The sequence below is a fragment of the Ceratotherium simum genome, chromosome 15 (genome assembly GCF_057802395.1).
Source record: "Ceratotherium simum simum isolate JZ-2026a chromosome 15, ASM5780239v1, whole genome shotgun sequence".
In the NCBI taxonomy this organism is placed as follows: domain Eukaryota; kingdom Metazoa; phylum Chordata; class Mammalia; order Perissodactyla; family Rhinocerotidae; genus Ceratotherium; species Ceratotherium simum.
In genome coordinates this window covers 39,025,558-39,049,762 of record NC_141914.1, presented here as the reverse complement: position 1 = coordinate 39,049,762, position 24,205 = coordinate 39,025,558, and the positions used below count along the sequence as shown (strand labels likewise).

Here is a 24,205-nt window from a genome sequence, read left to right as displayed (position 1 = left end):
AAAAAAATGAATAAATAAAATCTTTAAAAAAAAAAAAAAAAAAGAATAGCTAAGATAACAACTAAAAGTACACACAAGAGATTTAAACTTTAAAACTAGTAAGGATGAGTGGGGAATTGAATGAATAAAAGAAAAAAAAAAAACCCTGATTCCAAAAGAAGGCAGACAGGAGCAGGAGGAGGGATGTGGAGAAGAGAAAAAACAAGACATAGTATAAAATAATTTAGTAACAACAAATCTAAATCTAATCAGCAGTCATAAAAATTGCATATGGATTTAACTATCTAGGTAAAGATAAAAAGTGTTAGACAAAATAACCTAAAATTCATCTCTGTTGTTTATCAGTGAGACATCTAAATAAAGAAAGATTGAAAGTAAACAAATGGTTAAGAAAGATACAACCAACAGATACTAACCAAAAGAAAATCAGTGTAGCATATTAATAGCAGGCAAAATAGACTTTAAGACCAAAAGCTTGGTGGTAAAGACAGTTATTATGTATAATGATAAAAGGTTGTGTTTACCAAGAAGATACAAAAATTCTAAACTTCTATGCACTTAACAACATAGTCTTAAAATGTCTAAGCCAGAGGCCAGCCCGGTGGCGCAAACGGTTAAGTGCGCGCGCTCCGCTGCGGCGGCCCGGGGTTCGCTGGTTCGGATCCCGGGCGCGCACCGATGCACTGCTTGGTAAGCCATGCTGTGGCGGCGTCCCATATAAAGTGGAGGAAGATAGGCACAGATGTTAGCCCAGGGCCGTCTTCCTCAGCAAAAAAAGAGGAGGATTGGCGGATGTTAGCTCAGGGCTGATCTCCTCACAAAAAAAAAAAAAAAAAAAAAAATGTCTAAGCCAAAAATTACAGAACCACAAGGAGAAATTGCCAAATGCATTAACATACTGAGAGATTTTATATACCTCTCAGTAATTTGATAGATCAAGCAAAATACTTGTTTCAATATAAGAGATTTGAATATCAATTAATAAAACTTGATCTAATGTACACAATAGAAGATTACACGTAACAATTGAAAGAGAAACATTTTTAAGCAGACAGGGAACATTTATGAAAATGGACTACACGGTAAGCCATAAAGCAAGTTTAAACAAATATCACAGGACTTGTATCATACAGACTCTTTTTTTTGGACCACAGTGCGGTAAAGTGAAAAATTAATGACAGTAGGATAACTAGAAAACCTCTGTATCTCTGGAAATTCAAAACACTTCCAAGCTATTCATAAGTCATTAAAAAATCACATCAAAATATTCAGAACTAAATAATAACATCAAAACTTGTAGGATAATACTAAAGGGATACTTAAAGGGAAATTTATAGTATTAAATGACTGCAATAGAAGAACAGCTTGGGGGCCGCCCCCGAGGCGTAGCGTTTAAGTGCGCACGCTCCGCTGCTGGTGGCCCGGGTTTGGATCCTGGGCGCGCACCAATGCACCGCTTGTCGGGCCACGGTGTAAGCCTGACATATATATAGTAGAGGAAGATGGGCACGGATGTTAGCCCAGGGGCAGTCTTCTTCAGCAAAAAGAGGAAGATTGGCATGGATGTTAGCTCAGAGCTGATCTTCCTCACAAAAAAAAAAGGAGAAAAGCTTAAAATTAATGAACTAAGCATCTCACTTAATTAGTGCAGTGGAGAGAGTGAAGAAATTAGAGAGGAAAAAATAATAAACACAGGTACAAACCTGGGAAATTAATTAAGGAAAAAAGAGAAGACAAACATAAGAAATGAAAAAAACTAACAATGCTGCACTGTTAGAGAAGAAACTATGACTGTCGTTATACCAGTACATTTGAAAATTTAGATGAAATGGAGAATTCTTAGAAAAATACAAATGACTAATCAAAATGACTCAAGAAAGAGAAAACCTTGAATAGTCTTAGAACTACTAAGTAAGTTTAGTTATTTTTAAAACATTCCCGTCACCAAACCAAACCAAACCACTAGGCTTAGATTGCTTTACAGGCTGAGTGAACAGATAATTCCAGTGGTATATAAAATCTGGAGAAAAAGAGGTAACACTTGTCAACTTACATTATGAGGGTAGCCTAACTTTGTTAATAAAGTCAGACAGGGAGTTTATAAGAAAAGGAAAATTATAAGACATTCACACTCATGATTACAGATGCAAAAATACTGAACAAAATCATTAGCAAACAATTCAGTAATTGTAGAAGTGATAATACTTTATGACGAAGAAAAGCAAGTTTGGATTAACATTATAAAATTAATAAATATAATTAATCACATTAAAGATTAAAGGAAATAAAACATGATCACCTCAAAAGATGCAGAAACAACATTTAACAAAACTCAACATCTGTTTGTGATAAATCCTCATGGCAAACTGGGAATTTAGTTAGTTCAGATAAAGACGATCTTAAAAAAACCTACAGCAAAATCATACTCAACGGTAAACTGTTAAAAGCCTTCCTTTTAGGGTCAGGAACAAGAAGAGAGATGCCTGGTATCACTAGTCCTATTCAGTATTGCACTTGGAGATACTAATGTAGTCAAAAAGAAAAATTAAAAGTATAAGGATTAGAAAAGAAAAAATGTTGTCAACAGATAGATGATATTATTGTTTATGTAGAGATATCTAAAACAATTTTTGATAAAGTTTTAGAATTAGGGGCCAGCCTGGTGGCATAGTGGTTAAGTTCGTGCGTTCCGCTTCAGTGGCCCGGGGTTTGCCGGTTTGGATCCTGGGCACAGACCTACTCACCGCACATCAAGCCATGCTGAGGTGGCGTCCCATATAGAAGAGCCACAACTCTACAACTATGAAACACAACTATGTACTGGGGCTTTGGGGAGAAAAAAGAAAAAAAAAAAAGAGGAAGATTGGCAGCAGATGTTAGCGCAGGGCCAATCTTCCTCCAAACAAAAAAAGTTTTAGAATTAATAATAGAGCTTAGCAAGGTTATTGAATACACTATAAATATACAGAAGTCAATTGTTTCTGTATGACAGCCACAAACTTAGAAAACATGATTTTAAAAAAGATATATTTACTATAACAATAAAAAATGTAGTAAGTCAAACAAAATACATGCTGGTTTTTCATGAAGAATTATAGAAACTTGATTGCAAGACATGAAAGAACTAAACAAGTAGAGCAGTATACCATGTTCATGGATAGGAAGGCTCAATATTGTAAAGATATCACTTCTCAAATTGATATGTAGATATTCTGATTAAAATCTCAACAGCATTCATGAAATTCACAGGCTGGTTCTTATATATGAAGAGCAAAGGGTCAAAACTGGACAAGAACACTCCTGAAGAAGAACCAGGTTAGGCAACTTGGCCTCCTGCATTACTAAGGATAATCTTAGGCAGAGATGAATGTATAGAAGGTCATGATCATATTTCCCAACGGATTGTAACAAGCGGGCCTCTTAAAGACAGAACCTGCAAGAGGGAGGGCTAAAGGTGCTAGTTTTACCATGGTCAGGACTTAAGGGAATGGCTTGTTTTGGGTTTTAAAAGGCAAGAGACCAGTTGCAACCTTCTTTGCAGCAATGAATAGGAACCAGAGGAGTACAGAGTTCTCGCTCCGTGAAACCTGAATGAATGAAATCAACCCAAAGGCCAGAGAGTCCCTAACCTAGGAGTAAAATATGGCAGTTTATTTCCATCACATATACCCACTTCGCAGGAAAAGCGAGGTTGATTTTTTTTTTTAATTGTATAGTGATAATCAGAAAACAAAACAAACTTCAAGGGAGTGCTCCTTAGACCACAAAAAATGTTTAAAAAAGGAAGACATTAACCGCAAAGACCCCGTTTGGTTAGGTGATATAGCTGTTAAATATTGCTGGAATTTTTTTTTTTTTTAATTTTAAAATTCCTTTTCAGATTTATCGAGATATAATTGACATATGAAATTGTAAGATATTTAAAGTGTACATTGTGATGATTTGATATATGTATACATTGTGAAAGGATTCCTCCCCTCTAGTTAATTAACACATCCCTCATCACCTCACATATTTACCTTTTTTTGGTGGGGAAGGGTGAGAACATTTACAATCTACTCTCAGATTGTACTACTTTCAATTTCAGGTATACAATACAGTGTCGTCAACTGTAGTCACCATGTTACATATTAGATCCTCAGACTATATTCATCTTATAGCTGAAAGTTTGTACCCTTTTACCAACCTCTCTATTTCCACCACCCCCCAGCCCCTGGAAACCAGTTTTCTACTCTGTTTCTATGAGTTTGACTCTTTTTTAGATTCCACATATAAGTGATACCATGCAGTATTTGTCTTTCTCTGTCTGGCTTATTTCATTTAGCATAATGCCCTCAAGATCTATCCATGTTATTGTAAATGGCAAGATTTCCTTCTTTCTCACGGCTGAATAATATTCCATGTATATCTGTATCACATTTTATCCATTCATCATTGACGAACACTTAGGTTTCCATATCTTAGCTATTGAAAATAATGCTGCAGTGAACATGGGAGTGCAGATACCTCTTCGATATCCTGTTTTCATTTTCTTTGCATATATACATAGAAATGGGGTAGTTCTATTTTTAATTTTTTGAGGAACCTCCATACTGTTTTCCATAATGGCTGCAACCAATTTACATTTCCAACGGCACAAGGATTCCCTTTTCTCCACATCCTCACCAACACTTATCTCTTGTCTTTTGGATGATAGCTATTCTAACAGGTGTGAGGTAATATCTTGTCGTGGTTTTCATTTGCGTTTTTCTGATGACTAATGATGTTGAGCACCTTTTCATGTACCTGTTGGCCATTTGTATACCTTCTTTGGAGAAATGTCTGTTCAGTTCCTCTGCCCATTTTAAAATTGGATTATTTGGTTTTCTGCTGTTCAATTGTGTGAGTTCTTTATATATTTTAGATATTAACCCCTTATCAGATATATGATGTGCAAATATTTTTTCCCATTCGGTAGATTGCCTTTTCATTTTGTTGATGGTTTCCTTTCCTGTGCAGAATCTTTTCGTTTGATGTAGTCCCACTTGTTTATTTTTGCTTTTGTTGCCTTTCCTTTTGGTGTCAAATCCAAAAAAATCATTGCCCAGATGCATGTCAAGGAGGTTACCCCCTATATTTTATTTTAGGATTTTTATGGTTTCAGGTCTTAAATTTAAGTCTTTAATCCATTTTGATTTGATTTTTGTGTATAGTGTAGATAGGGGTCTAGTTTCATTCTTTTGCATATGGCTGTCCAGTTTTCCCTGTACCATTTGTTAAAGAGACTATCCTTTTCCCGTTGTATATTCTTAGCTCCTTTGTCATAAATTAATTGATCATGTATGCCTGGGTTTATATCTGGGCTCTCTTTTCTGAGAGAAATGTTTTCGTAATTTCTCTTTCTGATAGTTCATTGTTAGTGTATAGAAACACAACTGATTTTTGTATATTGATTTTGTATCCTGCAACTTTACTGAATTTGTTTGTTAGATCTAACAGTTTTTGGGTGGAGTCTTTAGGGTTTTCTATATTTATCAGACAGTAGTACTTCCTTCTTACTGCTTCCTTTCTGATTTGGATGCCTTTTATTTCTTTTTCTTGCTTAATTGCTCTGGTCAGGACTGTATACTATGTTGAATTGAAGTGGCAAGAGTGGACATGCTTATCTTGTTCCTGATCTTAGAGGAAAAGTTTTCAGCTTTTCACTGTTGAGTATGATGTTAACTGTGGGCTTGTGATATATGACCTTTATTATTTTGAGGTACGCTCCCTCTATACCCAGTTTGTTAAGAGTTTTTATCATGAATAGATGTTGAATTTTGTCAAATGCATTTTCTGCATCTGTTGAGATGATTGTCTGATTTTTATCCTTCATTTTGTTAATGTGGGTATCATATTCGAATTGATTGATTTGTGGATCTTGAACCATCCTTGCATCCCTGGAACAAATCCCACTTGATCATGGTGTATGATCCTTTTAATATACTGTTGAATTCTGTTTGCTAATATTTTGTTCAGAATTTTTGCATCTATGTTCATCAGGGATATTGGCTTATAATTTTCTTTTCTTGTAGTGTCCTTCTCTGGCTTTGATATCAGGGTAGTGCTGGCTTTGTAAAATGAGTTTGAAAGTGTCCCCTCTTCTATTTTTTTGGAAGAATTTGAGAAGGATTAGTATTAACCGTTCTTTAAATGTTTGGTAGACTTTACCTGTGTAGCCATCTGGTCCTGGACTTTTCTTTTTTGGGAAGTTTTTGATTACTGATTTGGTCTCCTTACTAGTAATTGTTTAGTTCAGATTTTCTATTTCTTCATGATTCAGTTTTGGAAGTTGGTATGTTTCTAGGAATTGATCCATTTCTTCTAGGTTGTCCAATTTGTTGGTATATAATTGTTCATAGTAGTTTCTTATGATCCTTTGTCTTCCTGTGTTATCAGTTGTAATGTCTCTTCTTTCATTTCTGATTTCATTTATTTGAATCTTCTCTCTTTTTTTCTTAGTCTGGCTAAAAGTTTGTCAGTTTTATCTTTTCAAAAAAACCAGCTCTTCATTTCGTTGATCTTTTCTATTGTCTTTTTAGTCTCTGTTTCATTTATTTCCACTCTGATCTTTGTTATTTCCTTCCTTCTACTAACTTTGCGGTTAGTTTGTTCTTTTTCTCATTCCTTGAGTTATGAGGTTAGGCTGTTTATTTGAGATCTTTTTTCTTAATGTAGGCATTTATCACTCAAAAACTCACCTCTTAGAACTGCTTTTGCTGCATCCTTTAAGTTTTGGTATAGTGTATTTCCATTTTCATTTGCTTTAAGTTTTTATTTTTTTGGCGAGGAAGATTAGCCCTGAGCTAACGGCTGTTGCCAATCCTCCTCTCTTTGCTGACTGTCTTCCTCTACTTTTTTTTTTTTTTGTGAAGAAGATCAGCTCTGTACTAACATCTGCCAGTCCTCCTCTTTTTTTTTTTTACTGAGGAAGACTGGCCCTGGGCTAACATCCGTGCCCATCTCCCTCCACTTTATATGGGAGGCCGCCACAGCCTGGCTTGCCAAGCAGTGCATTGGTGTGTGCCCAGGATCTGAACTGGCGGACCCCAGGCCACCACAGCGGAGCATGCACACTTAACCGCTTGTGCCACCGGGCTGGCCCCTTCCTCTACTTTTATATGGGGGACACCTGCCACAGCATGGCTTGATAAGTGGTGTGCAGGTCTGCACCCGGGATCCGAACCTGCGAACCCTGGGCCTCTGAAGTGGAGCGTGTGAACCCAACCACTATGCCACTGGACTGGCCCCTGTATTAAGATATTTTTTGATTTCTCTTTTGATTTCTTCTTTGACCCATTGGTTGTTCACTAGCGTGTTGTTTAATCTCCATGTGTTTGTGAATTTCCAGTTTTCTTCTTGTAATTGATTTTTAATCTTGTTTTAAGTAGGAGTTCTTTTGTTAGGTTTTTGAAGGAAAAAGAATTTTTTTTTTTTTTCTCCTGTAGGTATATACCTCCTGATAAGAGAGAAGAAAATGATCAATCAACCCACAAGTGGATGGTATATGTCCGAGGGTCTCGTAGAGAACCCAGCATTAATCATTTTGTCAAGAAAGTTTGGTTCTTCCTTCATCCCAGCTATAAACCAAATGACCTTGTGGAAGTTCGGTAAGCACACTTGAAGAAGTACAGATTTATTGAAGTGGAAGAAAAGTGATTTAACTGGAGAACACTCCCTTGAAATTCTTGTATTAATAATTTACTCAGCTTTGACTTTTAGTCATATTATAGTTTTAACTGTGGTTTCCTCTTGCATGTTACTGTCTCACTGAACAGGCACTGTTGCCTCCTGTCAGATTGTTACCATACGAATTATGTTAGCTGATTTTGCTTCCACCTGGAAATAGCTAAACTTGTTTATATAAATACAGATAAATAGAAAAATGTTACTCTTTTTTGTGAATATTAGAATATAATAGAATTAAATACAGGATTTTAACATTACAGAAATATTTAAGGTCGAAAGTTCCCTATGATCTCACCCTCTTAGAATTAACCCCTAATGATATATTTCCTATATATATTAACCTAGTGTAGTTGTTTGTTGTTGTTATTTCACAAAGATGGAATGGTAATATATACACTTGTGAAATTTGTTTCATTTAGATGTGTTCTTTACGCCTTTCTCTGACATTACATATCACGTATACATTCATTGTATCTGGAAGTGGTTGTGGTTTATTATCCGTGAAATCTATATCTTCAGCTCTCTTCAGAACATTCCCTTGACTCTTGACTCTTAAGTAAAACATGGCTGTCTCCTGAGAACACTGCTTCTCCTGAGAACAACTTTCAAGTAGCAGCTGTTTTTTCCCTCAGACACCATGTGCCATTGTGTCTAGGGGTGGGGTGCGTGTCTTTCTTGCTCACGTTTGTGGCTTCCAGACCACCTTTTCCTTCCTTCCTGAAAAACCTTACCTCCTTTGAAGCACCGTATGATCTGCTGCTCCTTGTTGCAGCACCTACTAATTTCCCAGTCACTCTCCTCTTTCAAAACAGTTTCAGCACCTAGTTTACTGATTCTCTCTACCAGCACTCTTGATCATTCATACTTTGACATGCAAATAGACAGTTCACCCAAAACCCTGATCTCCCAGTTCATTGATTTCCTCACTTTAATAATGAGGTTATGGTAGTGATATACATAGAATCAAAGTTGAGTAAGGAGAGAAGGAAATTATATAAGATCAGTGATGGGCAGTGGAAGTTGGTATGGGCAAGAAGTGGAAGTCCCAGTGGGGTCAAAGAAGAGTTGGATTAGGAGTGGAGATGGTGGTCAGAAAGTGGAATATGTAGAAATAAGGTTTTTTTTTTTTTTGGTAAGGAAGATCAGCCCTGAGCTAACATCTGTTGCCAATCCTCCTCTTTTTGCTGAGGAAGGTTGGCCCTGGGTTCATATCCGTGCCCATCTTCGTCTATTTTATATGGGATGCTGCCACAGCATGGCTTGACAAGTGGTGTGTTGGTCCATGCCGGGGATCCCAACCTCTGAACCCTGGGCCGCAGAAGCGGAGCACGTGAACTTAACTGCTATGCCACTGTGCCAGCCTGGGAAATAAAATGTTTTCTAGGTGATACAGTATGTTTAGCTTCTTCATATCGATGATAGTTGTCCACATATCAATTATCAGCTTATCTGTCCTTTCCCTACATTTTAACACACACTAAATTCCCACATAAATATGGATCCGATGCTAAACTCTGTTAATAATACTTATTCCTGTACCAGTATTACACTATTTTAATTGTTTTGCTTTATAGCATATTCTGATATCTGGTAGAGTGTATTCCCCTGATAATTATTATTTTAAAATTTTTTCTTGGCCAGTCTTGAGTATATATGTTGTTCCATATTACTTTAGAATCCAACTATCAATAATAACAACAATAAAGAAACACATAGGGACAGAGATTGGATTGGTGGTTACCAGAGGGGAAGGGGGGAGGGGGGAGGGTGAAAGGGATAATTCAGTACATGTGTGGTGATGGGTTGTAATTGGTATTTTGGTGGTGAACATGATGTAGTCCATGCAGAAATTGAAGTACAATGATGTACACCTGAAATTTTTACAATGTTATAAACCAATGTTACTGCAATAAAAAAAAAAAAAAAAAGAATCCAACTATCAAGTTATAGATTGAAATTGCATTGAATTAATGATTAGTTTTCACATTTTTTATGATAATAAATCTTTCTCTCTCTTCTCTACCCAGGAGAATCAATCAGTGTAGTAGTTTTCCAATGCTAACAAGATTTTTTTCTTTTACTGTTTATTAAACTTGCTTCATTTTCTTGACATACTTCACTGAATACAACCTTAGAAAAATGTTGATACTCTGTTTTATTCCAGTAGTAGAGTTTAATTGATAAAGGAGCAATTTCATTCTTAGGCTCTTAAACATTAGTGTTGAAAAGAACTTGTCTGTGATTTGGTTTAAATCTGTGCCTGATTCATGAAACCTTCAGAAATGCCCTGTTTCTCAACTAGCCTCTCCTAGAAGTCCACTGGTGACTAGACTTGTTTTCTCTGCCAGGAGTACCATCTTCCTATAGCCTGTCTCCTTCATTCACACCCATGCACACGTACACTGTGGCTATCTTTCTGAAGATCTGCCGTTTATCCTCCAAGACATAACTCAGAGGTTACTTCCTCAGGGCATCCTTCTTTGCCCTACTTTCTTCCGTAGGTTAAATTACAGTAAATGATTATTTACTTGAATGCTTGGGATACGAACAATATTTTATAGTTTAAAATAGCTGACAGAGTGACAATATTTTCTGAGTTTAGATATCCTGATTCCAAATTAGCCCAGTGTTTTAATAAAGATATTTTAGTGGGTTTGATAGGAAATAGATAAGTTTAAAAAGTGCTATGTCTATAAAAATATAAATAATAAAAAGAATATATATTTCAGTGTCCAGATCAATAAGAAATTCTCTTATGGTAAAAAATAAAGCATGCTGCCTTAGGAAAACATTTCACTTAATATAAATTATGTAAATCAGTTAAAATATATTAATCACATTTTTTATTGATGATAAACATCTGATTTACCAAAAACTGAGATTAAAAACTCCTTAGATAAAACCCTTAATACTTAACAATGCAAGCCAATGTCTGTTTTATTTCTCAGTTCTCACTCCAAGAATTGGAATTTGTAAAACACACTCATTTACTTTAATTGCAAAAAATGTATCATGCCATAATACATAAAATTATGTTCACTAAGAAGTCTTTACTATTCTGTAGGTAAATGTGTGGCAGATCACACTTATCAGGATGTGTGGTTAACAGAGTGAGGAAAGCCAAGGACAAGATCTTCAAATTTCTCTTTCATCTTGTACATCTGGGGTATCTTCAGCCAATAATAAGTGAACTTGGTTTTGTGCAATTTATGAGGTTTCACATCATCAAAATAGCTCTGACAGTTATTTTCAGTCTAGTCCATGCCACTCTGACAGTATTGCCTGGATCGGCTGCTGTGACATATCTGACTGCTTAGTTTTTCACAGCCTATGAATCACACCATTACCACATCCCAAGTCATACTTATTAACTATGAAGTTATGATTTTTAAATAGTATTTTAAAAGAAATCCTTGCATATATGCTTCTGGTGTTTAAAACTTCTGGAGAAATAATTTGCTGTGATCAGCCACACCTCTGTGTTTTCTTAGCAAGTAATATACATAAGTCTATGATTACATGTATTAATTTGCATATATGTCTCCCCTACCAGACTTGGAGCTTCTTGATGTTTGGGACCTTTTCTTTCCTGTCTTTATATATCTCCAGGGTCTAGCATATTACCTAGCATGACGTAAATGCTCACTTCGTGTTTGTTGTTGAGTGAATTATTGAATCCCTGAGTGGGCCATTCCATTTGTAGGTGGCTGTATTTGGAAGTTTTTCATTATATTGAGGGGAGACCTAACTTCCTTTAAGTTCTAAACAGTAAACTTTAATATGCTTTATGACACCACACAGAATCATTATAATCCCTTTTCCATGTAGCTGTTGTTCAGATATTTTTGAAAGCAACTGTTGGGTCTCTTCCAGTCTCCTCCAGGCCACATATCCACCTTTGTTTCAGTTGTCACTCATGTGACTTTGTTTTGTGTTCCTTTGCTATCCAGGTTATATTCCCTAACACACTCCAGTTTATTTATATTCTTCTTAAAATACTCTTCTTAGGACTGAACTTTAAACTCCAGGTATGGTATAACCAATATAAAGTAGGACAGAACATTAACATGTGTCCTAGGTTTAACTAGAACTCTTTGTGTTCTGTATAAGGCTCTTCGGATGTTTCTTGCATCAGGTATCTAAAGTAATGTGATGAGTAGAAGCACATGTGTGTGTTTCATGCACACTGAATCTTCTCATCACAGCACATTACCTGGTAAAGAGCATGGGAAGATTCTGCTCCTATAGAAACATCTTTTTTACATTTGGTTCAGTTGCTGTGACCATCCTTAGTCAAATTCCTAAAAACTGTGCTCATAAACTTTGCTTTTAGGCACAAGGCAGTCACTAAATGTATGCTAGGCTCAGGACTTGATACATTGCAGAGATGAGGAACAGTGGTTCCTGCCTTTGAGAAGTTTAGTAAAATAATCCTGCCCTTGGTGCATGAGAGACTAGAGTGGGCTGGGCTCTTGAAAACATCCTAGTGAGCCTCTTCAAAACGTTTGTATCTGTTTCATTTAGCTCAAATGTAGGAACTCTCTAGAGCAGCACTGTCCAATAGAAATATATTATAACCCATATATGTAATTTTAAATTTTCTAGTAGGCACGTTAGAAAAGTAAAAAGTGAAAACAAATCACTCCGCAGGGTATTGCAATCTTAGGCTGATTTATGAGAAGTAGACTTGCCATACCCTATAGTCTGACAAGATCTAGCCATGCTGTTCTGCATCTGGGAGGAGCGTCGTCTGGGTAGTGAGGAGATCTGATACCACAGGGACATGGACTAGCTAGTGGTTAAAGCGTGGGCCCTGGAGCCTGTTGCCTAGGTTTCTGTTCTGGCTCCACTACTTGTTTGCTCTCTGACCTTGGGCACGTTAGTTATTCAGCCACTCTGTGTCTCGGGATGTTGTATAGTGTGGTTATAAAGATTAGATAAGTTAATAGATATAAAGGGCTTAGTACAGTGGTTGGATCATAGTAAACAATGTGTTTGCTTCTGCTGCTGTTATAAGGAACAGAATGTATTCATCCTGAAAAGAAAAACCTTAAGGGAATGTCCTAGTTCTTTTGAAGTTCTTTCATGGGGAGGGAAAATTTGTTTGTGACTCCAGAAGGCATACTAGAACTAACATGCAGGAGGAAGGTGAAATATTTTTATAACAGAGCTATTCAGAAATGTAATGGAGAGTCTCATTAAGTAATCAGTTCTGGGTCACTAGAAATGATCCTGAAAGACTGGTTGGTTACTTGAATTAATTAGTTGTGCAAGGAGTTATACTCCATTCTGTATTTCTAGTAAAGCTATTTTTTTATTCCTATATTCTGTGGTTTTCCTTCTTGGTCACCAATGTGTTTCACCTTTTATGAGGAATCTGCAGTCATGCATAACAACGTTTCAGTCAACGACAGACCACATATATGACAGTGGTCCCGTAAGATTAGTACCATATAACCTAGGTGTGTAGTAGACTGTACCATCTAGGTTTGTGTAGTTACACAAACGCACAACAACGAAATCGCCTAATGATTCATTTCTCAGAACTATCCCCATTGTTAAGCGACGCATGGCTGTAGAAATATGGAAGTCTGTTCAGGAGAGGCAGTCCTTTTTTGTGTGAAATACGTATATCTTTTGAAGTATAACGTTTCCATAGGTGATGTCCTGTGTGTTGGTAGGTCTTAGATTCATTTTTTGTTTCCAAAAATATGGCTATGGAGGAATTTCCTGTTAAAAGCATTGTTTGTTTTTCCTGGCCTTTGTGCTGTTTGTCTGTCTTCCTTGGCAGCAGTCCTTCCTGTCCGTTCACTGAAGTTTAGCCTGTGTACGTAAAATTGAGGAACACAGCTAGTTTACTGTATCCGGAGTGAGAGAAATTCAGCATACAAACAGTATAATTGCCACATATTGCACAGTGAGTTTAGACTATCTGCTTAGCTTTACTGGAATTTAAACTTGCCATCAGTAGAATTTCCTTTAATTACTCTTAAGTCCACCACGCTCTAGGCCCCACTGTACCTCGGGCTTTGGATCTGTTTTCAAACTGCTGTCTCAAGTCCACCTTCTCATTTGACCCCAGGCTTATCTTTCAATTTCTGTCTGAATCTTTGCCAACACTGTGGCTACTTCTCTTACTAACTGAGCTGGTATTCAACTGGTTTCTTTATCCAGGGCACTCTAGTTTGCTTTGCTTTCCTTTCTCTCTGGGTTATAACACAAGTGTTGCTTTCTCCACTTTCTAGGCTACTCTCATACTCAGGGATTTTTCCTGTCTTGGGCTCTCCAGGTAGCCTCCGGCTCTGTGGTTGACAGTTCAGACCTGTTGTTAGACTACTCCCCGGTTGTGTCCTTGGAGTCTGCCCTTACTGAATTCATGTCTCTCCTTAGTTTTCCAACAGCACATCCTGCTGAAAGTTCCTTTCTCCTTGCAATCTTGGCATCCTCTCTCATTACAGTAATTCCTAGCCAGTGATTCATAATGAACATTTTCATTTTAAAGGCATTCTCTTTTCCCCATTAACTTAAACCATGTTGTTTTTGAGTACTTAAAGATCTCTCAGTCAAATTAAAAGATTTTTTATTATGGAAAATTCCAAACATTCACAAAAATAGTGTGCTGAACCCTCATGTACCCATCACCAATTACTAAGTTTGATAGTCTTTTTTCATCAATTTTCCTTTTTTTTTTTCCTTCCCAAATTACATTTTGCCTGAAAATTCTCTAGTCCAGTTAGCATTCACATATATTCCCCTTTGTCCACTAAAATCATAGTCACTGTTTGAGGAAGATGATTTTGTGAACATAAAATCTTTTTAAGTTCTCTTAGCAGATAGTTTCAAATAAATTGTCGCTTTCAGATTGAGCATTTTCGTGATTTATTTTGTTTTTGCCAAGTGGAGGAATAAATATGAGTGCCGGGGGTAGGGAACCTGTACCTCACGGTCTGTGTCTGTCAAGTACCAGACAAGGATTCTGGCTCTAATATTGTGACATCCATCAAATCACCTTAGTTCCCTGTCTGTGAAAATAATGACATTGGATTATATAAGTGTCTTACCTCTAAGTATTCAGTAGTTGGAAATTTAATGTAGGTTTGAGTTGTATTTTTCTTTTATTAGCATTTTAGCAGAATTCACTATATTAATTTAACTTCAAATGAGGAAACCTAAATGATTGTCAGAAGGATGTGACTTTCTAACTTATCTGAGAAAACTTTTCCTGTCTAGAATGAGAGAGTGAACGTGGATTAATGTGTTAATATCTGCTTTCCCCTAGAGAGCCTCCTTTTCACCTGACCAGGAGAGGCTGGGGTGAGTTTCCTGTCAGAGTTCAAGTTCACTTCAAGGACAGCCAGAACAAGCGGATAGATATCATACACAATCTGAAGGTATTGTAACAAAACCTTACTTCCCAGAAATCAAAGTCTCTTTTCACCTGGTACACATAGTGGTAGTGTTAGGCCTTCTGAGACAAGAGGCCAAGGGGTGTGGAAGCAGAGTAGATCTTGTTGAATGTGTTATGCTTGCTGCTGCAACACTCCTTTCTCCTCTGAATATTGGGGGAGGGCTCGTTTTACAGCAGAATCTGTACTCTTTAAAAAGATGAACTGGTCAGATAATCAGAAGACTTGAACCTTTGATCAGAGCTCACTGTTACTGTGTCACCTGGGGCTAAGTTACTGAAATTTTTTTTTTTAATCTATTTACTTTGCTATAAAATGAGGCAAATAATAAGCCTTGTCTTTTTATCTCATAAGGATAAAGAATATGCTTATCTCCTAAGGATAAAGATAGAAGTGAACATGTTTTAGAAAATATAAAGTACTCTACGAGGTTGTAATACTTTTGATTCAGATTATAAGAAATCTTTTACTCTTACGTCCACCTGCTTTATTATGCAGCCATTATAAATTGTATTTTACAAAGTGTTTTCTATACATGGGGGAAAACTACCATTATAGTAAGTCAGCAGAGTGTGTAGAACTATATGTATAGTATGAGGTCAACCATGATTTTAAATAGGTGTAAAAAACACAAAAGCAGTATACCAAAATGTTGGAGTAATTAAAGTAATGACATTGTGGGCAATTTCCCCTGCCCTTTTTTTCTGTCTTTTTTTTTTTTTTTTTAATATTTTCCCAATTTTATATAGTAAACATATTTAACTTGTTGGAAGACAGACCATTTTTTTTTAATGTTCCCTTGGGCCCTCTCTATAATAGTTTCATGTACATTTTCTCTATGTAAGATGTAATCCTAATATTGAACTTCTCCCAAAGCACCCTTGCTTTATGGTTTACCGTATTGTTCCCATTAATGGCTCCCAAAATTGAACTAAATGAATCTGAGTACATCTGCAGAATTCCTTTTTTGTTCCCTTTGTTCTACAAATGCACCTTTTTCAACCTTAAGGCATGCTGAAATTTGCCCTCCATTGGTGATAGAGAGCACTGCTTAACTTCATGTTTAAGTTATTTTCTAGAGATTACTGTAAGACTGGATTGCCTTACGGTCTCAGAGAAGAACTGAAAACAAATAAAGAACATACAGAAGGACAGGATATGGTCCCACTTACTCAGAAGAAGATCTAAAATAGTTTTGTTTTCCTTTTATTTTAAACACTGCACATACCATCTTATATTGCACTGGGCCCAACCCTAATTCCCAAAATAAAGGGAATTGTTTACATAGTTTTCATACATATTTTCTTGTCCATATCGCTTAGAGTTTCTAGTGAAAGATTGAGACAGTGTTTTAAAATAATAGTATTTAAAGTATTTCTTACCAGTCTTTCTGGAAAACTTAATTTTACTGTTTATTATGTATTGATTGGCCTTGAGACCTTAATTGTGACCATGTGATCTTTATTTGTACTGGAGTATCATTTTTCCCTGTTATTTCTTTGTTAACTCTCAAAGCCATCTTTGATTCTTCCCTCTTTGTTCTAAATATTTGTTCAGTTGCAGACCATTATTCTTCATAATCTTTCTTATATTCTACCCTTCACCCTTCCTGCTCTTGTGAGGCTATTACTCTACCCTCTCCTGATTAGCTTCTTTAATTCTAATCTGTCTCTTTTTCCCTCAGTCCATTCTGCACACCACCATCAGATTAGTCTTCCTGAAATAGGAGAACCATTAATCTATTCCTCTCTGAGAAGCCTTGATTTGAATTCCTGTTATTCAAGTTCAGACTCCCCTGCCCCTTATTCAGGGCTCTTCACATTTTGACTTGACATACTTCCCCTAAATTCTCTCACTCTAATCCCCTGCGTGAACATCCTACTCCAGCCAGGTCAGTCTGTTCATGTCCCAGAAATGCATTGGGCCTTCTTTTCTTGTGTCTTCTTTCATGCTCTTCCCCTCCTCGAATGCCTGTTTGAATTCTTTCCGTTCTTCAAGTTCCTATGTAACTTTTCCTGGCTATTTAAGCCCATAGTGATCTCTGTGTATTCTGAAATTCTGTAGTACATAATATATTTGATACTGTAATAATTACATTAAATACTAAATACTCTAAGTGTTAGAGTTATGTAAAATTTAAAGTTCCCAGATTGTGTGAAATTCCCGTATCCTGTATCCCTGACAGGTAGTCATCCACAGCCATCACCATGGAGTACAGTAATTCCCAAAACATTTATCCATTTAGTAAATAAACTTTTGGAAGATTCTTTCATAAATTTACCTAAAACTGCCTTTTTTTCTAAACCTTGATCTTATTTGTCCTAGCTTGATTTCTTGAAGAGCACAGAACAGGACTTTGTTTTGTTTTATAAGAAGCCTAAAAATGTTTAATGATAGCCTTCATGTCTCTCCTTAAGTCACTTCTTTTCCAGGCAAAACCTGTTCTTGTAACATTTCTTGTATGCTATGCTTTCCCATACCTCCTGCCATTTTGATACCAGTTGTTTTTATCAACATCTCTCTTAAAATGTGGTCCCAAGAGTGAAACAGGCCAGTGCAGATTACAGAGAGACGTCTATGCTCTGGAGAATATGAAAATGAATGTAGCCTAAAATTGCCTGTATCTTTTTAACAGTCATACTATCGGCCAAGGTTTAAGTATAAAACTCGAGATTTCTTCCATGGAACTACCGTGACGCCACCCTGTACTGCGTTTCTGTTATGAGCACTAGATCTCGTGACTGAGTTGTCCCCTCTCTGTGTTGGCTGCTAAGGACCTCAGCCAGACCTGAATCTACCTCTTGCAAGCCTTTAGAATTTTCTATTTACCAGCCTACCCCTGGCTTCATGTTTTCCCTGTCTTTTCTTTCCTTTCTACCCAACTTAACCATTTCCCCCCATTGATCTTACTATATAATGTTTATATTGATAAGCTGCCCCAAATCCTTTTTTTAAAGTGATAGGATATAAATTAAAACACGGGAATAAGAACTTAGCGTCTTGGTATGTAATTGTAAACTTTTTTGTTTATCTTATCAACATGCCCTCAGTTTATGCTCCTTTCTCTTTTCTAAAATCATCCATGATGCTAATATATTGGAAGTGATTAGCATTGCCTATATTGCTTAGATTTTCATTTTTTCAGAAGTGCTTAGTAAATACATCCTAAGTATATAATTGTGTCATCACTGCATATGTATTTTTATAGTCTGTCTTTTAAAATGTTTTTACACAGTCTTTGTAAATATCATCTAAGTGGCTGCATAATACTTCACAAACTGACGGTTTGTGGTTTACTTAAGCATTCCTCTATAGCTGGACATTTATATTGTTTTCAGTTTGTGGTTATAGATGATGCTTCAGTATACATCTTTTTGTGTAAAACTTCCTCCATTTTTAGATTGTCCTTAGAATAGGTTTTTAGAAGTATATAGTTTATATTAAAAGTATAATAACTACCTATATGTCTGAGGTTGTTATTATTAATTTTACTCAATTTTTCCCCCAGAAAATTGAGGGTTTTTATTGAAGTGATGAATTGATAGTTTACATCATAAAAACGTAGATCCTATGGTATAAAGACTTGTGGTGAAAGGGGTTTTAAATAAGATTGTATCCTAAGATTTATATGTAAGGAACTGTGAAACTTAACACTCTTGCTTTTGTCTTTCAATAGCTGGATAGAACTTACACTGGTTTGCAGACTCTTGGAGCAGAGACGGTAGGTTTTTCCCTACAGTATTATTTGGGACTAAGTAGAATGAAAATTGATCTTCATTTTTAATTAGGAAAAAAAATGAGTGCTAAATTTTTTTAAAAGTTTATCTCCTCTTTTTTTGTTTCATTTTTTAAAAATTTTGATAAAATACACCTAAAATTTATAATTTTAACCATTTTTAATTGTACAGTTAAGTAATGTTAAATCTATTCACATTTTTGTGCAGCCATCGCCACCATTCATCCAGAACTCTTTTCATCTTGGAAAACTGAAACTGTACCCATTTACAATAACTCTTCATTTCCATCTCCTCCCAGCCCCTGATAACCACTGTTCTATCTTCTGTCTCTATGAATTTGACTACTCTAGGTACCATATAAGTGGAATCATACAGTGGTTTTTTTTTTTTTTGTGACTGACACATTTCACTTAGCATAATGTTCTCGAGGTTCATCCATATTATAGCATGCATCAGAATTTCCTTCCTAAAAAAGGCTGAATGATACAGGCATACGTCATGTTATTGCACTTCTGCAGCTGTTGTATTTTTTGTATATTGAAGGTTTGTGGTAACCCTGCTTCGAGCAAGTCCCTCAGCACCATTTTTCTAACAGCATTTGTTCACTTCATGTCTCTGTGTCCCATTTTGGTAATTCTCGTAATATTTAAAACTTTTTCATTATTATTATACTTGTTATGGTGATCTGTGATCAGTGATGTTTGGTGTTACTATTGTAATTGTTTTAGGGTGCCACAAAATGTGCCCATGTAAGACAGTGTTGTGTCTTAATAAATATTGTCTGTGTTCTGACTGCTCTGTCAACCGGCCATTCCCCCATCTCTCTCCCTCTCCTTGGGCCTCCCTATTCCCTGAGACACAACAATATTGAAATTAGGCCAGTTAATAACCCTACGATGGCCTGTATGTGTTCAAGTGAAAGGAAGAGTCGTATGCTTCTCACTTTAAATCAAAAGCTAGAAGTGAGTAAGCTTAGTGAGGAAGGCATGTTGAAAGCTGGGATAGGTCGAAAGCTAGGTCTCTTGCATCAGTTGGCCAAGTTGTGAATACAAAGGAAAAGTTCTTGAAGGAAATTAAAAGCGCTAGTCCAGTGAACACGCAAATGATAAAAAAGTGAAACAGCCTTATTGCTGATAGGAGAAAGTTTGAGTGGTCTGGATAGAAGATCAAACCAGCCACAACAGTCCCTTAAGCCAGTCTCCTAGTCCAGAGCAAGGCCCTAACTCTCTTCAATTCTGTGAAGGCTGAGAGAGATGAGCAAGCTGCAGAAGAAAGTTTGAAGCTAGCAGAGGTTGGTTCATGAGGTTTAAAGAAAGAAGCCATCTCCATAACATAAAAGTACAAGGTGAAGCAGCGAGTGCTGATGTAGAAGCTGCAGCAAGTTATCCAGAAGATCTAGCTAAGGTAATTAATGAAGGTGGCTACACTAAACAACAGATTTTCAGTGTAGATGAAACACCCTTCTATTGGAAGAAGATGCTATCTAGGACTTTCATAGTTAGAGAGGAGAAGTCAATGCCTGGCTTCAAAGCTTCAAAGGACAGGCTCCGAACTGGCGAACCCCAGGCCGCCACAGCAGAGCGCGCACTTAACTGCTTGCACCACTGGGCCGGCCCCATTTACTGACTTTTTTAAGCATGCTCTTGAGACCTACTGCTCAGAAAAAAAGACTCCTTTCAAAATATTACTGCTCATTGACGATGCACCTGGTCACTCAAGAGCTCTGATGTAGATGTACAATGAGATTAATGTTGTTTTCATGCCTGCTAACAGTATCCATTCTGTAGTTCATGGATCAAGGAGTCATTTTGACTTTCAAGTCTTATTTAAGAAGTACATTTCATAAGGCTATAGCTGCCGTAGAGAGTGATTCCTCTGATGGATCTGGGCAAAGTAAATTGAAAACCTTCTGGAAAGGATTCACCATTCTAGACGCCATTGAGAACATTCCTCATTCATGGGAAGAAGCAGAATATCAGGAATTTGGAGGAAGTTGATTCCAACCTCATGGATGACTTTGAGGGGGTCATGACTTCAATGGAGAAAGTAATTGCAGATGTGGTAGAAACAGCGAGAGAACTAGAGTTAGAAGTGGAGCCTGAAGATGTGACTGAATTTCTACAATCTCATGATGAAACTAATGGATGAGGAGTTGCTTCTTATGGATGAACAAAGAAAGTAGTTTCTTGAGATGAAATCTCCTAGTGAAGATGCTATGAAGATTGTTGAAATGACAACAAAAGGTTTAGACTGTTAGGTAAACTTAGCTGATTAAGCAGTGGCAGGATTTGAGAAGATGGACTCCAATTTTGAAAGAAGTTCTACTTCTTGAGAAATTGCCACGCCACCCCACCCTTCAGTAGCCACCACTCGGATCAGTCAGCAGTCATCACCGTCGAGGCAAGACCTTCCACCTGCAAAAAGATTTTGGCTTGCTGAAGGCTCAGATGAAGTTTAGCATTTTTTAGCAATAAAATATTTTTTAATTAAGGTATGTACATTATTTTTTTAGACATAATGCTATTGTACTCTTAATAGACTACAGTATAGTATAAACATAACTTTTATATGTACTGGGGAACCAAAAATTTCGTGTGATTTTGCTTTATTGCGGTGGTCTGGAACCGAACCTGCAGTGTCTCTAAGGTATACCTATATTCAGTTGTATGTATATCCCACGTTTTGTTTATCCATTTATCCAGCAATGAGCACTTGAATTGCTTACATCTTTTGGCTATTGTGGATAATGCTGCTAAGAAGGTGGGTCTATCTGTTTGAGTCCCTGCTTTCAGTTCTTGTGGGTATATACCCAGAAGTGGAATTTCTGGATCATATGGTAATTCTATTTTTAATTTTTTGAGAAGCCGCCACACCATTTTCCTTAGCAGCTGCACCATTTTACATTCTCATAAACAGTGCGCAAGGGTTCCATTTTCTTCACGTCTTCACCAGCACTTGTTGTTTTCTATCTTTTTGATAGTAGGGATCCTAATGGATATGAGGTTGTATTTCATTGTGGTTTTGGTTTGCATTTTCCTAATGATTATTGATGTTGAACATCTTTTCATGTGTTTATTGGCCATTTGTATGTCTTCTTTGGAGAAATGTCTATTCAAATTTTTTGCCCGTTGTTGAATTGGGTTGTTTTTGTGTTGTTGAGTATTAGGAGTTCTCTCTGTATTCTTGATGTTAGTCCTTTATCAGATATGTGATTTGCAAATATTTTCTCCCATTCTGTGGGTTGCCTTTTTACTCTGTTGATTGTGTCTTTGATGCACAAAAGTTTTAAATTTTGATATAGTCCACTTTATCTATTTTTTCTTTTGTTGCCCCTGCTTTTTGTTTCATATCCAAGAAATCATTGCCACATCCAATGTCATGAAGCTTAGCCCCTATATTTTCTTGTGAGTGTTTTATTCTTTTAGGTCTTATGTTTAGGTTTTTGATCTATTTAGAGTTAATTTTTGTATATGGTGTAAGAATAGGGCTCACCTTCATTCTAATGCATGTGGATATCTAGTTTTCCCAGCACCCTTTGTTGAAAAGACTGTCGTTTTCCCATTGAATGGTCTTGGCATCCTTGTCAAAAATAATTTGATCATATATGTGAGGGTGTATTCTATTCCAGTAGTGTATATGTCTGTCTTTATGCTAGTACCACAGTGTTTTGATTACTATAGCTTTGTGATAATAAGTTCTGAAATCAGGAAGTGGGAGACTTCCAACTTTGTTTTCCCTCCCCTTACTGCTTCCCCTCCTTTTTTTTTGGTATTCGTGATGTATCAGCAGTAGCCATTACAATTAGAATTAGCTAGTTAAACCTTACTCTGCTTAGAGAAGTGTGCTGTGTTATGTCGGAGAGTGTTATTGAGCTTGTACTGTGTCCTAGACAGTGGTCCAGGTACTAGGGACACACAGAAATGAACAAGATAGCTGATATCAAGGAGTTATTTTCTTAGTTGTGTTGAGAATGGGGAGAAAGTATACAGTAAACATAAAAGCAAATAAGATAATTTCACTTAAAAATAAGCACAATAAAGAAGAGAGGAGCAAGGCACAAAGGGGCTGCTTTAGCTAGGTTGGTTAGAGAAGACCTCTCTGAGAAGGTGACATTTGATTGAGACCTAATGGTGAGAAAGAGGCAGTCATGTGAAGGTTTGGGGGAAGAGTGTTCTAAGGCATTGAAACAGCAAATGGAAAGGCCCTGATTGTATGATTGGTTTCACTGAGTTATCTATTAAGGCACACTAGGTGTATTCTGGGATAAGTCCTTTAGTTCTTGGGATTGAAATTGCCTTTGAAGTATGGTTAGAAATCAGTTGTCACATCTCTTTACAGTTCCACGTTCGTAGACAGGTGTGGGGCTTTCTGTGACACTGATGATGGATTCTTGAGCCCTGTTGTTGCCCCATTGTGTAGGTAGTGGATGTTGAGCTCCACCGGCATTCCCTCGGAGAAGACTCCGTTTATCCTCAATCCTCCGAGTCAGACATCTCTGATGCCCCACCATCTTTGCCTTTGACCATTCCAGCCCCAGTGAAAGCTTCCTCACCGATAAAGCAGTCACATGAGCCAGTACTTGATACCTGTGTGGAGAAAGGTAATATATTTTTCCTTATATGGAAATGCATTTTTTCTTGTACAGAGGAGTCATTCTGGATCATTTGTTTCTCTCATTTGCATAATATGATATTGCACTGCTGCCTTCAGAGACTTAAGAGTGTATGGAAAATAAATTTTCCACAAGTGAGCATGCTGCCTCTACTACACAGTCCTGTTATGAAAATAGCTAAAGCCTTACTCTTCTCAGAAGATTTTTTTTCATAAAGTTCTACCAACATTTTATAGAACACAGAACTCGCTAAAAAGCATTAAATTTTTATTCTTTGATTATAATAGTTTCTTCTAATATGTTACAGGTAGACTTTCTGATTCAGTCTCTAATTGTGTGAACAAGAATCTTGAATATTAAGTATCTAATCTTATTTAAAATACAGTAGATGATTCATCATCAACAAATGTATTTTGACTGTGACATTTCTTCATTTAATAAGTATATGTGTATAATTAAGTGTTTAAATGTTCACTTATATAACATATACATATGAGATACAAAATTGATTCTAAATGGTGTTAGTTGAATTCTAAGCCTACATTTTAATGTGATGTTAATACTTTAGTTCTTTTATAGAATCTCGACTTCATTCCTCTTTAAATTCCAGTTTTATCTTTTTGGGCATTTAATAAGATAAGACATCATTAGATTAAGTGAATGCTTTAGAGTTTTTCCTCTTCTCTAATGTAAACAGTTTTTCAATTCATATATAAAAAAATGGGAGAACATAATGAACTTGT

The 24,205-nt window shown here is 36.5% G+C and overlaps 1 protein-coding gene across 10 annotated transcripts in view; it reads left to right on the top strand.

The window, feature by feature from the left end:
- YEATS2 (YEATS domain containing 2) overlaps nucleotides 1–24,205 on the top strand; it is a 100,113-nt gene that overhangs the window by 28,232 nt on the left and 47,676 nt on the right. For all 10 annotated transcript variants that reach the window (XM_087439938.1, XM_087439937.1, XM_087439931.1 and 7 more), the window contains 4 exons: nucleotides 7,467–7,628; nucleotides 14,987–15,098; nucleotides 18,790–18,838; nucleotides 23,274–23,450. In XM_087439938.1, the coding sequence (XP_087296064.1) occupies nucleotides 7,467–7,628; nucleotides 14,987–15,098; nucleotides 18,790–18,838; nucleotides 23,274–23,450 (500 nt within the window). The remainder of the gene's footprint in view (nucleotides 1–7,466; nucleotides 7,629–14,986; nucleotides 15,099–18,789; nucleotides 18,839–23,273; nucleotides 23,451–24,205) is intronic.